This window comes from Macrobrachium nipponense, chromosome 11 (assembly GCF_015104395.2).
Source record: "Macrobrachium nipponense isolate FS-2020 chromosome 11, ASM1510439v2, whole genome shotgun sequence".
Taxonomy (NCBI): domain Eukaryota; kingdom Metazoa; phylum Arthropoda; class Malacostraca; order Decapoda; family Palaemonidae; genus Macrobrachium; species Macrobrachium nipponense.
In genome coordinates, this window is record NC_061087.1 from 2,837,660 (window position 1) to 2,852,064 (window position 14,405).

General features: G+C 34.5%; 1 protein-coding gene across 1 annotated transcript in view; it reads right to left on the reverse strand.

Annotated features, from left to right (window-relative positions):
* The window catches only part of LOC135216856 (ubiquitin carboxyl-terminal hydrolase 16-like), a 426,609-nt gene that overhangs the window by 57,160 nt on the left and 355,044 nt on the right, over positions 1 to 14,405 (reverse strand). The window contains 3 exon segments of the mRNA XM_064252406.1: positions 5,896 to 6,026; positions 7,386 to 7,639; positions 14,145 to 14,282. Coding sequence (XP_064108476.1) covers positions 5,896 to 6,026; positions 7,386 to 7,639; positions 14,145 to 14,282 — 523 coding nt within the window.

Below are 14,405 nucleotides of genomic sequence, written 5' to 3' on the forward strand. Positions count from 1 at the left end.
GTGCGCAATTTCATTTAGAATACAACAAATGATGATTGAAGGTTGTAGCTTTTCTCTTTTTCGAAATATTTGCATATAAATCACGATAAATAGAAAAAAAACTATGTTCAGTCAACTTTGACTCTACTGAAATAGTTGAAAAACGCAATTGAAAGCTAAAACTCTTACAATCTAGTAATATACAGTCATTTATCTTCATTTTGAAACAAATTTGAAGTGTCTAACACAATATTTAGATTTATGGTGAATTTAAAAATAAAACTTTTTCCCTTCGCGCGCCGATTCGCGGCCGCATATCTCCGAAATGCGTTCGTCGCATTCTCCTAATATTTGCTCCTTTTCATATTAGGTGTTTTATAGAGTTTCATATATGAAAATGTGCACAAATTCATTAAGAATACAAAAAAAAAATTTGAAAGTTGTAGCTTTTCTCATTTTTGCAATATTTGCATATAAAAAAATATATATATAAATTTTAACATTTGGTCAATTTTAACTCGTCTGAAATGGTCGAAAACTGCAATTCTAAGCTAAAAATCTTACATTATCGTAACATTCAATCTTTTGTCTTCATTTTGAAACAAATTGGAAGTCTCTAGAACAATATTTAGATTTATGATGAATTTTTGAAGAAAAAAAAATTTTACGTCCGCGCGTTACGAATTCACGCATTATTTTGTGATAATATTTTTTCTGTGTTGCTTTGATTGTTTTACAATGTGTTATATATCAAAATGATTGCAATTTAGTGAACAAAACAACTAACAAAAAATTAACTCGTTAGCTTTAACCGTTTTTCGCACAGCTTGATTTGATTACAATTATGTAAGAATTTTTTTTTTTGCTACCATATATCACATTATTTATATATGATAATGATTTTTTTTCATTTCTGATGGTTGCATACTAAACTTCAGGCAATAACAAAAAAAGGGAGCCAAAAATGAACTCTTAATCTTGAAAACTAAGCGCGCTGTGATTTTTTGAAAAAATTATTTTTTCCGCTTCCGCGCTCACTCCAAACCTGCCTCGGCATATGGGAGACTTTTTGGTTTTTAGGGCTTAGGCGTAAGAGGGTTAAAAAAGGGAAATAATTGAACAAATAATACATAAATGGATCATATGTAAGTAAATTATTAAAACACAAGAATTGTATTAGGGTAGTAATACTGCATCTTTGCTTTAACTTTTGAAGTTGCAGTTGCACGAAATCCCCAGGAAAACTGTTTCACAGTCCAACAGTGTGAGGAATAAAGGACCTCAGGAACTGAGAAGTTTGACAGCAAGGCACATTTATTGCATGTTGATGGTGCTATTCAGCAAATCTGATTGCTCTCAGCAGGAAAAGAGGATCAGAGAGAAAGACCTTTTTTAAAATACAGGTCGACCATCCCAAACTGGCAATCATTAATCCAGTTCCATCAATAATTTGGGACTAATTTCAGCTGATGCAATTTCAAATTTTCCATGTCAGAACACCAACCTGCCACTACTGTTTGTTGGTGTTATTTGTGCGCATATGTTATTTCCTACGCACGTGACTGCATTTATTTTTTTAGTTGCAAAAAATGAGCAAATGCAGTGAAAATATAGTACATGAGAATACCATAGAATATAAATCAGAAAATCATAGGTGTAACAACATGAAACAAAACGTACAGGAAATTTTTCAACTACAGTAAGAGAGTTTGAGTGTAGGTATGTATCCTACTTATAGGATTGTGTCTTTCGGGTTGTAATTTACAGGGTATTTTAATGTTAGTATGTGGTGGTTAACTGTTGGGTTAAGTGTATTCTAACCTAACCAGGCTGTAACCTGGGAAAATCATTAATCTGGCACCCTGCAAGTCCCAATGATGCGGTATCAGGGATGGTCGAGCTGTGCAACTTCTGAAAAATTTACAATGAAGAGACCATCCGTTGATGGTCAACTCACAACCTACCACCATTAGGCTGATAAGGGGCCATACAATCTTTGCATCAATGATTGATGAAGGGTTCTGAAAGGAAATGAGGGTAAAAACCTCCAAGAATAAAGCATACCACTTATACGCTCTTACCGATCACACTCACACTGAGCATACTCAGAGAAAGAAAAAGTAATATGAAGTGGACATGAACATAAATAGTGCCAATCAACAAAATAAGCCTCTTGTCCACATGAGTTTAGATGGAGTACTGAGTAAGCTGAGAGAAGCCCATGTCAGCCTGGCCAGAAGCTAGTCTATTACCTATAGATGTTCAAGAGTGGGGACACAGTAAGTGCATAGTTTACTTATCTCGATTCCTACATACATGTATATTACACAACCTGGCTAGTATATAGGGTATGCTTAATCACTGACTTAGATAACAAAAACACCACCTTTCATGTAACTTTTTTTTTAACAAAACTTACTAAAACTTTGACTCTGATACAAAACTTTTAAATGATGACCTATTTACAATTTACAATTGTTTTTACTTCCATTTATTTGCAAATTTCAGCTCTCATAAATTCTTTGTCACTGTTGGAGTCATCCATTACAGTGCTACCCCACTTTTTCACATTTCACTTTGTTACAGACTTTTGTGCAACATACTTTTCATGTTTCCCGGGAACTTTCACCAATTTGCAAATTTTTTCAAGGGCTGTAGCTCTAAAAATATCACTCATTTGCTTTTTTCATATTAAATTATAGGTAGTGAACTGTTAAAATAGGTAATTACATATAAGGATTTTTAGAGATTTTGCATTTTCCCACATTTTGCATTTCTGTGGTGGGTTCTGGAATCTATCTCCACAAAAAAATGGTAGCACTATATACAGTAGAGACCCAGACCTCGGATTTCAATGGAAAATTTTGAGTAAATGTTGCATCTGAGCTCAAACAAAAATCCAGAAACTGACTCAAGGAATCATATGATTTTTGTAAACAAAAGTGGCTCAGTCAGTTGCCGCTAATAGGCGTTATTCCCATGCTCATTTGGTGACGAAAATGGTAGGAAAACAGTAAGAACCATAATTGAGCTTAAGATTATTGAAAATAATAATATAAGACGCATTCTGGGAAACCTTAAAATCCTGTGAGATTTTTAATGATAGGCTAACCCTTGAAGTGTCGATAGTTGTATCAGTAGTTGGCTAGTCACAACTATCGACAAACTATGGATACTGTAAACAAAACATTTGTAACCTGATGATGGTAAAAACCTTAGGTTATTCAAGTGAATCACTAGTGACAAAACTTTTGATATAAACAAAACAACTAATTACAGGAAGTACCATGGATAATTACCATGATTAGATGTTAGGATGAGCGAGTTATCATTTTGTTACAGTAGTACAATCTCTATCCGTAATTCTAAAAACCGAAAAGGTCTATAAGCCTAAACATAAGTAAATATTTTCTGGAGAAAATTATAATTTCAAAAAGTCAAACGTATATTACAGAATATAAACATTGTCATCGTATGCCATTTGCATTCAACATGGTTTGCATTCTCAAAATCTGGCTGATTGAATACTATTGATATCTTTATTGCCATTTACTTGGATGGTAGCAGAGATGTAATTTAAATACTTTTTCTTGCAAATTAATGAAGTTGGGTTTGAAACGTGCACAGTACTTGATTGTATAAGCATTAAGTGTGATTTCACCAGTTCTGAACATCAATTTAGCCTGTGCACCGTACTTGATTGTATAAGCATTAAGGGTGATTTTGCCAGTTCTGAACATCAATTTAGCCTATGCACCATACTTGATTGTATAAGCATTAAGGGTGATTTTGCCAGTTCTGAACATCAATTTAGCCTGCGCCATTAGTTTTTCTTTTATAGTGACAGCAAATGACGTCAGCAATCAGCCGTTTCGCGATTTGGTTGCTTATGTCTGCACAGGTTTACAATCGCTTCATCTGTAATTAAAACGTGAGAGAGAAGAGAGAGAGAGAGAGGAGGAGAGAGAGAGAGAGAGAGAGAGAGAGAGAGAGAGAGAGACTGTTGCCCGGCTTAGGTGTGGCACTGCCAGATAGTATCCATTAGCAAAAGTCTATAATATTTGTGTTTTGAGAATACATAATGATAATTTTAATAAAACCCAAGTTTTACTGTATCTAATCATATTGCATGTATTATTCCCATATTATCGAATTATAACATGCACAGAGCAATCTGGTTTTGTTTACATTCTTAAAATATCAGCTGATATGATATGATTACTGTCTTCAGATGCCAAAGGGAGCTTAATTTATGAAAGAAACCTGGGTTTAAGAATTGCAGCTACTTTATTTATAAATGCAGTATACTAATGAAGTGTTACATGCATTTTTTTTTTTTTTTTTTTTAGTTTCAGACAATGCTTTTGCCTGCCAAAACATTTTGCAGGCTGCTCATTATTCGTAATTCCCAGTCATGCTTGACTTATGATGCTCGCAATTCGTAATTCCCAGTCGTGCTTGACTTCAAGCCTTGTTGTTTACTAAGGGCAAATTTTCTTGGTAGTATTTCATGATCAAATTAAAGGGTTTTGCGATATCAACAGCTCCCCCAATTATCCTTAATATCGGAATTCTTTCCAATTTTAAAGGAATACATTTTACTGGGTATTACTCCGCCGATAATGATGTCACATTATAAACCATAAGTGGCTATGAAAAGCCCCTATTTTACAAGGATAATTTGAGAAAAAAAAATTTAATATCATAACATGTTTTGAAAGATATTTCAAAGTGAATTGGTATACAGTATCCAGCAGACTCTGAATGATGGTTTCTTTAAATCTGCTTAAGTCTGCTCATGGCCACTAGCTGGCGACGTAACTTAGGGATTTTCTTAAGTTTATTATAACATGACATAATTCGGCTTATTTTTAACATTCTATTAATTTGCTGTAAGAATTAGGCTTGATTTTCAATGTTTATCTTATTAGCAACAAACATTATTCCTACCCTTTATAGTACATACTATGTATCTAGCCAAGCCTATGGCACTCGGTCAACCATCGGTAATATGGCCAAATTGGGCGTACGTAGGGTAGTTATTTCACTACAGTATATATTTAAAAATGAAAAAATGCATCGCATACAGCATGTTCTTTACCACTGAACTTATCTAATTGTAATTATGTGTTTTTATGGGTAATGTTTTGTATAAAAAGGCAAGGTTAGAGTAATAACTGGTGATTACAAACGGATTAATCCATTTTCAGTTATTTCTTATGGGAAATATTCATTCAGATCCTGACAAAATCGCATCTCGTCGCTTCCTCTGGAACGAATTAGCATTGAGGTCCGGGGCTCTACTGTATTACTATTGAAAATATTTCACATGCTGTCCTAGCACATGATTGGTCCAAGTTTTTTTTCTGCAATTTTTTAGCTACTACTATATGTTGCTAGATACAAATCTTTTTTATCAATACAGCAATTGGGGGTTATGTGCCACTAAATATGGTAAATGAAAAAAGAACTATATTATCCAGTGTTATGCTTATGCCAAACTTTTCTTAATTGATACTGTATTTATAATAATTGCAGATAACCATAATTTGTCAAAAATAAAAATGATATTGTTATGATATAATAAAGTTTCATACATACTTACCTGGCAGATATATACATAGCTGGGACAACGGAGTCTTAGCTATGTATATATCTGACAGGTAAGTTGATTGTATGAAAATGCGTTTTACATATACTACAATTTCACATAAAAATAACTGGTTACTTTCAAAGCATGTTCACTTCTACTTTTGAAGGGATTTTTAGGTACAAAAAGAACAAGAATAATCAAAATTAAATTGAATCAGCTTGCCACAATTGAGAATTACTGTTTAGCAAAAGCATGATGGTTTTATTCCCATGAACACTAGAACTTGAGTCCTACAGTTTCAAGTACACAAAGATGAAACTCACCTGGATGAGCCTGGTTGTGTAGATTTGTACAGTTCTCACATGTAATCTTGTTACTTCCAGTTAAAAGTTCAGGGGCTGTGAAGTTTGTTAAACAAGACATCACTGAACATTCTTGACTTCGACACTGGTACCTAGAGATTCAGAATTGTGTAACCATTAATGAAATACCTTATGTAACTTACTTGTGATTAATTACTGTCACCTTGTCCAACAGTGTAATGCTAAAGACCTCTATCAGAATACCTAGTTACAGTGGTCCCCCCGTATTCGCGGGGGATGCGTACCAGACCCCCCGTGAATAGTTAGAACCTGCGAATGTTTGGAACCCCTATAAAAATGCTAAAAACTGCCTATTTTGTTAGTTAAAACTCAAGAAAAACCCACTAAAAATTTTCATGCTTGGTTTTTTAATAGTTTTATCACAAAAAGTGCATTTTATGATGAAATTCATCAAAAAAACCAGGAACTTGTGGATATTTATCATAGAAAAATACTGCGAATGCGCAAATTTTCCGCGAATAATGCAGGGAAACGTTCCCAAGAGAAATCCGCGAATGTGTGAGTCCGCGAATCTGGAGAACGCGAATACGGGGGGGTCCACTGTATACATATTTGATCTGTTGTTTTATATATATAAATATTTTTATTGAGTCCATGACAGCACAACATGACACACACACATACACACACAAAAAAACGAAGCATTCAAGATTCAAAGCTGCTACCATGATCAGAGGGATGCAAACCCCTATTCACACTTGTATGACTAAGAGACCAGAGAGTATACGTATAAATTCCCTCTCATGGGTCCCACCATGGCTTGCCCCCACATACACAATGACCATGATGCTTTTGGGGCTGCCAGTCTCAAAACTGGATAAAGAACTGAGAACAGAGCTTGACACAGGACTTTCATTTTATAAGAACACAACCATTACTTGAATTCTACAGGCAAGGAATACCTTCCAACATCACCCTCCTCCATGTTCTACAAGCAAACAAAACCTTATTCAAGGTCAGAATGATTGAATATCAAATGGTTAGTCATAACGGTTGCAAAAATACAGGAGTAGAAGGGAGAAAATGACACAGCTAATTAAGTTTAAAGCAACAGGGGTCTAAGTTATAAGAATCAGTTTTAGGTAATGGTTCTTTCATGGATGCTACCCAACAAGGGGCAGCTAGGGGTTTGGGATCACATGAAAAATAAAATTATATTCACAGTATTTTTTTCTATTTCTTATACATGCACAATATGCATGTGTTTCCTAATGGGATGTAGGCAAAGAGTTATTCTACCAACGAGTAAGGTGCCCTACTCTACAGGTGTAAGGTGGTCTCTAATCTTCAACTCAATTTTTATAATCTTTCTCCATCTGTTATCTTAAAAACACACACACACACACAAATGATAACACATAACTGAAATCGTTACAAGATGTGTGACTTAAAACTTTTTTTACCAGCAGAAGAGACAAAATGACTCATACCTGGGAGCAAGTGTGGTCAAACTTCTTGCAATCCATTCCTGTTTTAATTTCTTCATATATCTTGCCTTTTTTTTACTTTCATCATCTCCATCTGTCGACTTCTCTTTGAATGTGTGAAGTGTCTCAGTTGAACCTCGCTTTTGATTAAGTTTCTGGGTGTCTAATAAACTTTCTTTACTACAAGACTTTCTTCGGATCTTCAACTCCCCAACCTTAAGGCACATTTCCTCCATGTGTGCTTGGTCCACAGGTACCTTCAATAATTAACAAAATATGATGACGGAAAAGTTAAAATCAACATCAGATTACTTCAAATTTGATTAACTAAGAAGTAAGTTTAACAGTACTAATCAGAGAACACTGACAAGACACTAGAAAATATGTACAGATAATGCTATTCATGAGAATAACTACCATATATACTCATGTATCATGCAACTTTTGTAGATATAATTTTGAAGCTAATTTTAAGGGGGTCACATCATATATGAGATATAAAATTAGCACATGTAATATTCACAGATTAGTACTGTATTATAAAATACAAACGTAAAAAATATGTATCTTTTCCACCTTCTTCTTTCCCATCGTTATCCCTGCGTTAAGGGGTTGGTTGACTGATGCGCCTTCTCCACTGCCTTCTATCAAAGGCATCATCCTCTACCAAACCTCTTCTTTCCATATCTTCCTTCACTTTATCACACCCTCTACTTCTCTGTCTCCCTCTCGATCTTTTTCCTCTAACAGATTCCTTCCAATCCCTCTTCACTCCCTCCTCATCATCCATTCTTAACACATGCCCATACCATCTCAATCATGACTCTCTTATTACCTCTGTAAGTAATCTTTACTAAGCCTTCCCTTCTTCTCATTTTATCATTTTCCAATCTCTCAAGCAGCAATATTCCCATAATCCACTCTGTTATCGACCCATACATTAACACTGGTCTTATCACTGTGCTATAGACATAGACTTTTAGCTTGATTGAAATTTTCCAATCACATACGTACTATTCCAGCTACTTCTCTCCACCTCCCCCATGCAGCTTTTATCCTTATGTCAACCTCAGCCTCGCATCCTTCCTCTTGGCTTCAAGTAGATCTTGTCTCTAAACTTTTCCGCCTATTTTATAGTCAAGCCTTTTCTTGCTTGTATTACTATTCTGTCTCTATTTTCCCTACAACACCCCAAAACTTCTGTTTTATTCACATTCACCTTTAAGCCACCCCTCTCTAAAGACTCCGGCTACTCTCCAACCTTTCTCTGTACGTCCTCCTTATTTCAGCAGTAATCACCATATCATTGGTGTACAACAACTCCCACAGCTCTTCATTCATGATCTCTTTGCTCAACACATCCATGAGCAGCACAAACAAAAATGAGCTGAATGCTGCCCCCTCCTGGAACACTAACTTCTCCCTTCTGCTTGTGTGTGTATATATATATAAATATATATATATATATATATATATATATATATATATATATATATATATATCTATCTATATATATATATATATCTATCTATCTATATATATATCTATATATATATATATATATATATATATAGATAGATATATATAGATAGATATATATATATATATATATATATATATATATATATATATATATATATATATATATATATATATATATATATATATATATATATATATATAATATATATATAGTGATATATCTATAAAATATACATACATATATATCATATATATATATATATATATATATATAAAATGTTATATATATAGATAGTATATATATATATATATATATCTATATATTTATATATATATATATATATAAAATATATATATATATATATATATATATCTGATATATATATATATATCTATATATATATATATATATATATATATATATATATATATATTTATATATATATCTATATATCTATATATATAGATCTATATATATATGTATATATATATATATATATATATATATATATGTATATAGGATATAGGTATAATATATATATAGTATATATATATATATATAGTATATATATATATATTATACACACCATTAAACTCTCTTCCCAATCCCTTGGCATTTCTTCCTCTTTCCATATAGCTTTTATTAAATCCAGCAACCATTTCTTCCCCTCTGTACCGAGTAATTTCATCATTTCAACTTGGAACTCTGATGGACCTGGTGCTTTATCGTTCTTCATTTAATATAGTACTCTCTTCACTTCTGTATCCCATATCTTCACTACTAGTCCCTCCACACCCTGTGCTTCCCCATCTCCTCTCTCTCATTTTCAGTATTTAAAAGTTGTAAAAAATACTCTTTTCATCTCTTCTTAATGACTCCATTACTATATAATATATTTCCAACTCTATCCTTGATGACACCTAATTTACCCAAATGCTGTCTCTGCCTTCTTTTCAAGTTTGAAATCTTATACATCCTTTTCTCCTTCTAGTTTCTAGTCTTACATTCATCTGCTCGTCGCCCTTCCAATAGCCATACTACACTCCTTGCATCTCTTTCCTCTTCTCTGTACCTTTCCTTTGCACCCTGTGCATGTCTTAGTACTTTCCTGTCCTTAAATATTTTCTTACTTTCTTTTAATTGATTTTTGCATCTCTCCATTCCACTACCACTCCATATTCACTGGTTCTTCCCATAAGTTCCTCTCCTTCCCCGAAACATATTTCTCTCATGTCTGCCCAGATATTTTCCACTCTGTTACCCTGTCCAAATGCTACGTTTCCCCTTTCCAGCCATCTCTTGCTCACAGTCTTCCTAAATTGCTTCCCTTTAAGGTCCCAAATGTTAATTCTTGATCTTCTCTTTCTCTTTTTGGGTTTCCTACCTCTCATTTTCAAATCCATCACCACCAACTTATGTTGTTTAACACACGCTTCTCCCAAGATTACTTTGCAATTCATCACATTGCTTTTGTTGGCTCCTCTAACCAGGACGTAATCTATTTGACTTTGCACTTCTCCACTTTCATAAGTTATCAAGTACAGGCATTCCCCGGTTATCGTCGGGGTTCCGTTCTTGGCAGGGTACTATAAAACCGGATCGCTGTTAACTGAGACTGTCAATACCTGGGGAATGCCTGTACTTATCCAACTTCTGAAACCATGTGTTCATACATGCCAATTCAAAACTCTGAGCCATCTTCATTTCTAATTCTGTGTATCTCCTCATACCCATCTCTTCTCTCTCCCACCCTGCCATTCATATTAGTTTCTCCTCCTCTTTCACTGTTCTAATGGCAGCCTCACTCTTGTCTAAATAATTCTTTCTCTTGCTCTTGGTAGTACCCCATCTGAGGAGCATATGCTGATATTATATTTACTACTTTGTCCCCTATTATTATTGGAAACTTTAACAGCCTATAACTTACTATCTTTACTTTTACTACTTTTTCCTTCCAGTTGTTACTTACTATAATTCCAACTCAATTTCTTCCCTCTCGTGAGCCGCTGTAATAGTTTATACACATTTCCCTTCTCTCTCGTTACACTCCCTTTCCACCAAGTCTCCTGCACACAAGAAATCTATCCCTTGTCCTCTTCATCACATCTACTATCTCCCTCAGTCTTCCTGTTAGAGTACCAACATTCCACATACCTGCCCCTATCTTTCACTCTTACTAACTTCTTTGGCCCCAGTCGTGATCCCTGCAGTACCCCTCGCCAATTTATTACGCCCGTAGGGAGATTCTGATGCGCTCACTTACAGGGGACACCCTAGCAACATTCATATTCCTTACAAATTCAGGCATGGTTCATTGCTTGGCAAAGGTGTTTTTACAACTCCATGCCCTTGCTGTCATCAACGACAGTTATTGGCAGTGGGCCTCGCCCTTGACTAAAAAGTCCACCTTTGAGGCAGCAGTTTCCACAGTTATTGGCAGTGGGCCTAGCCCTTTACTAAAAAGAAAGACTGCAGGGCAGCAATTGTCTTTTTAGTTGCTTTTTATGACACGTAAGACCTACATGGTACGTAGTATTCTTATACCCCTACCACAGGGTTAATACGTAATACATTTCTCTTCCATGGATCTTTTAATAAGTTACGCTTTACTTCACTGTATCCAATAATATTTTAGGTTTAGGTTTTCATAACGTAGACAACGATACCATTCAGTAATTTTTGTTTAAGGATCAATTCAATTTCCATTAAAAGATGACCATGAGGGAAAGTTTCGTCCCATATGAAATACACGTTAAAACAACAGTAGTATTAGTTTGGATGAAAATGTTTTTCTCTCAATTTCATTTACAGTAGAATTTGATGGCATGTCAAAGGTTAGGAGAGTTTCATTAATGTTGGCGATGCACGATAATTTATATCATTAGCAGCCTGAACACTGTTTTCTCAGCTTCAGCTACAACTTGCAGCTTAAATTTAGCAGTATAGTATATATACTTCCTTGCCAATCTTTTCTCCATAGTGAATAAGGATATAATGTAAAAATGTATTGGTCATCTTCTACTTCATGTCATTTGTAACATAACTACGGTAATTGTTCCTCAGGAGCTACAATAAAAACACTAGATGCATTGCAACATGAAGGAATACATTTGTGTGCGGGAGCACTTCGATCATCCCCTATATACTCCCTGTTAGTAGAAGCAGGTATATTACCCCTAAAACATCACTGCAACTTAATAACTATACAAAGGGGCCTTTCCCTTCAAGCAGGAACATCTCCTGCTGCTACCTGCTTTCTGAATTATGATAAAAGATTTGGAAACCATAGTGCTGACTCTTTCCCACAAAGAACCAAATATTTAATGAATTCACATAATATTAAACAATTTTCCATCCAGCAATGGAACTCTCACCACCCTGGACTTTGAAACGAGTAAAAATATGTACTGCTCTATCATATCTTCTAAAAAGAAATTTGGCAAATAGAGATGTACTACCAACATATGTTGGAGCACATCAGAAGAAAGGGAGATCGTTTGTTTGTTTTTACGTTGCATGGAACCAGTGGTTATTCAGCAAGGGGACCAACAGCTTTACATGACTTCCGAACCATGTCGAGATTGAACTTCTATCACCAGAAATACACCTCTCACACCTCAATGGAATTTTGATCTATACAGATGGATCAAAAAACAAAATTGTAGTGGGAGCTTCAGCATTCTCAAAACATAAATTAGTTAAAATAAGTCTTCCCCCAATATCATCAGTGTCCACTGCAGAACTCACAGCTATATGAATAGCACTGGACATAATATCTGAGAAGAGAGCAATTTCCATCATAATTTTCAGTGACTCAAGAAGTGCTATAGATGCAATAAACAAGTACAAGCCTCCAAATCACCTTGTGCAAGAAATCCAAATAAAAATACATCAACTTACTCAGTCAGGACTATTAATAAAAATATGTTGGATTCCAGCACATGTGGGACTTGAAGGAAACAAAAGAGCAGATACAGCTGCCAAATTAGCTTGCATTATTCTATCAACAATGACACATACCCCAGTATCAGACTGGGTAACCTCTATCAAGGCTTTAATATATCAGACTAGCAAACAGTTGGACATCAGTGCCAACGACAAACAAACTGAGAAACATAAAAAGTGAAGTTCATTCATGGATGTCATCATCTCAAAGACAAAGAGCTAAAGAAGTTATATTAACAAGACTAAGTATAGGCCATACTAGATTTTCACATTGTCATTTAATGGCAAATCCACATTCAGACCCAATGAAATGTAGCGTATGCCAAACACCAATGACTGTCCAACACTTATTAGTTAAATGTCCAATTTGGAACCATCAAAGAAGCTCATATTTTCGAAACCCAACATTAAAAGGCATTCTTGCTGAAGAAAAAGATTTCTAATTAAATAGAATCAGCATGTTCCTAAGTAAAACTGGTTATCTAAATACTACAGCCTAATTTTTTTTCCAGGAATAATTCCTGAAAACCAGCCCGAGAAGAACCAAGGGTCAGGATAAACTAATCCTTTATTATAATAATACGATAATTGTTTACTATCATACAATGGTTGAAATGCAAGCCAAACAGCTGTTGTTTTTCAATTTGGCTGTTAATATCAAAACAGCTGTTTCTCGTTCAGTTGTTTATAGCTGTATGCGTTTAAGCAATAAATTTCATGTCACTAACAATACTTTTATAATTCTCTTTTATATTTTTAACTTATTTAACTAGATGATGGGACAGAGATGAAGGAAAAGAGGTTACGTAGTCTAATGTAATTTTCTCATTCAAAAAAGAAACTCGCATGATACATGAGATACATAACGTAATTTTCTATGGATGAAAATTTGAGGGTCGCACAATTCGTGAGATCATGAATTACAGGAGTTTACGCGGTATATAAATCTATGCAATGAAAAAGTTGCTCTCTGATACACCACACCACCTACCATAAAAGGCTAAGAATCTTAGGAGGAAAAGGAACCTAAGCTACTATATTTCCTATTGGAGACAAAATCTCTTGGACTGAACTGGGGAATATAAACCTTCAAACTTGTATTCTTCATAACACAGAGACATATCATATATGTACTGTAAGAAAGCTATAGTCTTGTGTGAAACAAGAGGCAATATTTTAAAGATAAAACAGATAAATCTGAGCAGCTTCTATGCTTGGTTTGAGTAATTACAAAATTATACTGGGGCATAATAAAGTAGGCTCAGCATACCACAACCATAACCTGAAAATTTTTTCAACTAAGATGCACTGTTTATGGCAGAGTACATAGTTACCTTTCCTGTTCCGGCTTCATAGTTGTTTATAGTATCCCCACTTGATATAGATATGCTGTCTCCAGTTAGACTAGATGATGCTTTGCCACTTGTGTTTGTTGTTATGTCTGACTTCAATGAAGTGTTATCAGCTCTTTCCTGGAAGAAAAAATATTTAAAAGTCACCTTCAAACTTTGCAAAGTAAAATATAGTGAACTCCCAGTATTCAAAGATTCTGGATTCACAAACTCACATATTCGTGGATTTCTCAATCAAACATA